Source organism: Cebus imitator, unplaced genomic scaffold (genome assembly GCF_001604975.1).
Source record: "Cebus imitator isolate Cc_AM_T3 unplaced genomic scaffold, Cebus_imitator-1.0 Scaffold499, whole genome shotgun sequence".
In the NCBI taxonomy this organism is placed as follows: Eukaryota; Metazoa; Chordata; class Mammalia; order Primates; family Cebidae; genus Cebus; species Cebus imitator.
In genome coordinates, this window is record NW_016107814.1 from 1,376,116 (window position 1) to 1,382,078 (window position 5,963).

At 37.0% G+C, this 5,963-nt stretch overlaps 1 protein-coding gene across 1 annotated transcript in view; it reads left to right on the forward strand.

Moving 5' to 3' along the window:
- Positions 1-5,963, forward strand: part of HERC4 (HECT and RLD domain containing E3 ubiquitin protein ligase 4) — a gene marked incomplete at its 3' end in the record, with an annotated part of 118,366 nt that overhangs the window by 37,210 nt on the left and 75,193 nt on the right. The window contains exon 4 of the mRNA XM_017513737.2: positions 3,371-3,530. Coding sequence (XP_017369226.2) covers positions 3,371-3,530 — 160 coding nt within the window. The remainder of the gene's footprint in view (positions 1-3,370; positions 3,531-5,963) is intronic.

The following is a 5,963-nucleotide window of genomic DNA, read 5'->3' on the forward strand; positions in this document are numbered from 1 at the left end:
CCTCCCTCCACCCAAATCAAAACCATAAGCAAAAGCTTCCAAGATTAGTTACAAAAGAAGAGAGAGAGAGAGCCAAGTTCAAAAGTGCCAAATCTGGCACACGTGGGTGATCAGGCCATGCTTCCACCTAAAGGAGGTGGGCAAGTTTCCTGGGACCAATCCTACCGTGTTTCTGTTGTCCGGACGTTCCAAGTCCCCGTTCCTTCTCGATGTTCAGCCACTGGTTGGATCCACACTGCGGGGGCTTTCCTGCTCCACTCTTGCGAGGCTTTCCACCGGGCAAATACCTGCCTGGGAGCGCTGTCAGGTACTGTGTAGCCCCAGCAGGCGGGAGCCCCCTCAGGGATGCTCTGAAGGGCTAGGCAAACTGCCTGAGAGGCTTTTCTGGCCGTCTGGCAACCAAAACTCCTTTCCCGTTCAGGGAATCAAATGAAGCAGGAGCGGCTGTGAGAAACAGACCTCTCAAACATCGAACTGGGAAGGAAGAAGTGTTTATTATTATTATTACAAATGGGAGCCAAGTGGCAATTTGTCTAAATGACCAAGCTCACCTAACAAAGAGAAGCTCTGTCTTTATATAGGCTTATGCTTTAGATATTACAAATGAAAGAATCTTAGGTTTACAGCCTTAGAAATTACAAGTGAAAGGGTCTTGGTTTTATAGCTTTATTAATCACATATGAAAGGGTCTTGGGTTTATAGTTTTAGAAATCACATATGAAAGGATCTTGGCTTTATAGCTTTAGAAATCACATATGAAAGGGAGTGAGGTGGGGTTTTGATCTTAAGTAAAAACAATGGCTTCTGGAGAGAGTCCCCCACACCATGCCTGGTATTTACAGGAAGGTGATATAGGAGGCACCAGTCGGCCAGCCTTTTCTTCTATTGAAATGCAATGTGGAAGTCAAGGGGGAGGTGATCCTAGATGTCTGGGTCTCCTTCCTCAGATACATGGAATCTCCTCTTTCCTCAGCTTAGGACTCAGCTAGTTTTCACTGTCTTCTAAAATTCTTGGTTTGTTTATTTATTATTTTTTTTGGAGCCACGGTCTTGCTCTGTCACCTGTGAAGGAACACAGTGGCGCAATCACAGCTTATTGTAGCTTCAACCATCTGGGCTCAAGTGACTCTCCCCCCTCTGTCTACCCACAGGTGCATGCCACCAAGCTTGGCTCATTTTTAAAGGAATTATTTGTAGAGACAAGGTCTCAGTATGTTGCCCAGGCTGGTCTCAAACTCCTGGGTTCAAGTGATCCCCCCCTTGGCTTCTACAAGTGCTAGGATTACAGGTGTGAACTACCTTGTCTGGACTATCTTTAAGGTTTACATAAATAGTTCATGTTCCTTTTGTGTCTTTTGCATATATTTATCTTAGCATGTAGTCACAGTCTTTATCTCACTTGTTTTTCCATAGGCCATAAACTCATTGAGGGCTGGGACACTTGTTTTATTCTCTCTCTCGCAGGTGCTTGGAGCACAAGAAGTATACAATACAAGTGTTTAATATAAGTGATTGCTTCTTTGTTTCTTGGATTTTGGTGCCTTTGACTTTAAGGCCATTGCTCTCTTTATAGCGATTGCTATTAATTTGTTATTGTTGAACCAACCAAGCAGTCTTACTCCTCTTGTCATCTTGTCATTTTCTGCTACTTCCTTTGAGGATTGTTCTGGAGAGACCTTGACTCTCTGGAACCTCTGTGAGAGATAAATCTTTCACACATGTACTTCTTTCTTCATAATTAAGATATATGGGAATGTTTTGATATAAACAAATGATGCTTCTAAGTATTTTTTCTTTTTTTTTTTTTTTTTTTAGGAACATCGTGTGTCATATCTTGTTTTCCTTTTTGGTTTTTGTATGTTTCTGCAAAATAATTTTTAAAAAGCTATCCAAAAAGTGAGGGATTAGTGTAATGAACTTCCATATACTGGAAGCTTCAGGAGTAATCAACCCCATAGTACCTGAAGGTAAGTATTTCATATGTCATTAGAGTTATGTAGGTTCCAAGAGGCTATCTAGGGCTAACCTCCCACTCCAAAATGCAAGCTAGTAATCTAGATACAATTTGAATTTCTGTATAGATAGGAATTTCAGACTCTCTGGTTCAGTCTGTTTCATTATTGAACAACTGCATTTGTAAATTAAGCTAAACTGTGCCTCTGAAGAAACCCTGATTGATCCAGTTTTAACCATTTCAACATAAGACTTTTAGTTCATTGAAGACAATAATTATAGCTTTCTTATTAAACTGAAAGAACGTTAATTTTAAATGGCATCTTTTAAAAAACGTGTACTAGTTAAACTGACAAACACATCTTGAGGACTAGGGGAAATAAATGCACTTTCCTTATTGATTTGTCAATTGATGGCTCCTGGTAGTAGGGCCAATATTTTAAGTTAATTTCTGATTTAACTTGAACATATTTTAACCAAGAAAGCAGCTTTTATATCTTTTGATATTTAGCAGTCCACAAATAGAAACTTTTTCAGTCATGGTTTACTGCCTTCTAGTTCTCTACTCACCATATCTAATAGATGCTTTATTTACAAGTTCTTTAAAAAATTTGTTTTCTATTCAGAAGTTGCTAATTCAGATTATTTCCTTAATTTCCTTTTTTTTTCCCCCTTGAGATAGGGTCTGGCTCTGTCGCCCAGGCTTGAGTGCAGTGGCATGATCTCGGCTCACTGCAACCTCCGTCCCCCAGGTTCAGGTGATTGTCCTGCCTCAGCCTTCCAAGTAGCTGGGATTACAGGCATGCGCTACCACACCCAGATAATTTTTGTATTTTTAGTAGAGATGGAGTTTCACTGTGTTGGCCAGGCTGGTCTCAAAACTCCTGACCTTAAGTGATCCACCCTCCTTGGCCTCCCAAAGTGCTGGTATTTATTACAGGTGTGAGCCAGTGTGCCCGGCCTGTTTCCTTAATTTCAGAATCACTTCACAGCAGCATATACATTGTAATATATGTGTCAGTTATGATTTTATTGTTAAAGTCAAGCAGCCCAGGTTATTTAAATGATTTCTTCCTCTTTTTTTGTTTTTGTTTTTAACTTGGACTCTTTTATTAGTAACAGAGTTGAATAGAAGGTACATTCTGAAAGAATCTTTATAATCCCTTAACTTCTTCCCAAAAGTGTTCAGATCACTTAATATTCTGAGTTGATTATGCCCTATAATGTATTTATCTGTGTTTTACCACAATGAGAATTACGTATGGTACGTAATTTGTTATATAATTCAAAATAACTGGTTATATGTAGTGTGTGTTTAAGCATTTCTTTAGCTTGTTTGTATAAAATGAAGAATGTGTTTTGTTCTTACTGGAAGTTCAAAATTAGAACGTAATATCTCTCTTCTTTATTTCTGTAGAGCAGGTTGTTGCCTTGGATGCCCAAAATATTGTAGCTGTTTCATGTGGAGAAGCTCATACATTAGCATTAAATGACAAAGGCCAGGTGTATGCTTGGGGTCTTGATTCAGATGGACAACTTGGCCTGTTAGGATCAGAGGAATGCATCAGAGTACCCAGGTAACAAAGGTGACCAGAAAGAGATCTTTAACAATCTTTTATAATAAATTTGTTAATCTAAATCATTCTGCTTATCTTTAGGCATGTAAGAGTTGACATCTCATTATTTCTCCCCTTTGAGTCCTTTGATAAGAAATTGGTTCTTGTTGTAATTTTGGTTGAGCTATTGATTGGTTTGCTATTTTTATATACCCTATATTTTCTCTGTAGTCAGTAGAATTTATATTTGTTAAAAAAAAAGGGACAGGGAATACTTGCTTCATTGTAAATTTTTATTAGTGAGTTAGACTAATTTAAACTACTAATTCTACTATCTTGAATATTCTGTTATTGAAATATTTATTAAATATTGGTTTGTTGCATATTTTTCACTAACTTGTTTTTTTCAGTCTTTATTGTTTTTGTTGAATATATAAGTCCAACATGCTTACTCTAAAAAGAATTTAATCACTTTCCACTTTTTACATAGCGGTAACCACAATTTAGTTAATTAATCATATAATCATTTCAAAATTAGAAAATAAGCAGTGTCTCATCAGTGTTTTAGTCTTACAGATTTACATAGGGCATAATCATGTTTATTGTTTTTTTGTTTTTGTTTTTGTTTTGAGATAGAGTCTTGCACTGTGCCCAGGCTGGAGTGCAACGGCACGATCTTGGCTCACCACAACCTCCGCCTCCCAGGTTCAAGTGATTCTCCTGCCTCAGCTTCCTGAATAGCTGGGATTACAGGTGCACGCCACCACACCTGGCTAATTTTTTTGTATTTTTAGTAGAGATGGGGGTTTTGCCGTGTTGGCCAGGCTGGTCTCAAACTCCTGACCTCGCGGTCTGCCTGCCTTGGCCTCCCAAAGTGCTGGGATTACAGGCGTGAGTCACTGCTCCTGGCCAATCATTGTTTTAATATTAAAAACTGTAGCAGTGTGTATATTTTACATAGGTAAAAATATACAGATTTAAAGAAAAGCATTCAGTTTCTTTTAGATACATGAATAATATATTACCTCATATTTAGTTTTAATATTTATATAAATTCTGACCTCTTAAAACTCTTTTGTTCTTTTTCCTAGTAATAGTTGTAGGAATAAAATAATGCTACAGGAAACCAAGGTATTCTTAAGTTAATTTTAGATTTACTGCAGATGGCATTTTTCTACACATCTTTATGCATTTTGTTTTTCTTGTTGTTGTTTGTTAATTTTATTTTTTTGAGATGGGAGTTTTACTCTTGTTGCCTAGGCTAGAGTGCAGTGGTGCTGCGATTTTGGCTCACTGCAACCTTTGCCCCCCAGGTTCAAGTGATTCTCCTGCCTCAGCCTCCCTAGTAGCTGGGATTACAGGCATGCACCACCACACCTGGCTAATTTTGTATTTTTAGTAGAGATGGGGTTTCACCATGTTGGCCAGACTGGTCTTGAACTCCCAAACTCAGGTGATCCACCTGCCTTGGCCTCCCAAAGTGCTGGGATTACAGGTATGAGCCACCACGCCCGGTGCATTTTGTTTTTAACGTTGATAAATTTTGTTTCGGTTTGAGAATGAGGATGCAACTACTGGAATAAGAAAATGGAGCATAGGAACTCTTAATTTGACATTTTATATCCTGTTAATAATGAACTATCTGTTGAGACTTCTATTTTCTTTATTGAACATATAACCATATTCTTCAAAACTGCCCAAACAATTTGCTTACCCTTTGTTTCTTCTGCACTCATAAATAACACACACAATTCCCAGTGTCCTTTTGATTTCTCTTAATGTTGGAACTTTTGGGGAGAAAAATATTGTTTTTTTCTTAAAGCATTCATAAAAGCATAGTGACCTCACATTTGAGCTTCCCTCTACTCCTTTTATTTCTTCTCACAAGTAATTCTTATAGAACAGAATTTTAAATTTAAGATTTTTTTTTAATTGTGTTTTTAGGATGAAAAGATATTTGCATGTTAGATCTTGTAAGTCAGTATTCTCAAAACCGTGATTCATGACAAACCTTTCTAGTTTCCTTTATTTTTACTTTACCATTCTGATGATTCTCATGCTTAAATTTTTGTTGCTGTTCATTTTTAAGGAATTTTAGTCAGTAGTACATGGGTAAATAATAAATGGAAAGAAAGTTAATTATAAGGAGAGAATTTTATTATATAAAAAATTTATTTGAGGGTTGTCCAATAATAACAATGAACCTGGATTGGGACCTGAAAGAGAATTTGCTTGAGTTCTTTGGTTTAAACATCTGTTTTTCTGTATGTGCTCAACATCTGTATTAACTTTAAACTGTGTGTTAAGGTATTTCTACTCTTCATCCATCTCAATTTTTCAAAATTTTATGGCTTGATCCGATTTGTTGTAACATACACATAGTTTTTACTGATATTATCAGGTTTTAAAGGGCCATTCAGTATTTCAGTGGAAATGTATTTTTTTTTTTTTTTT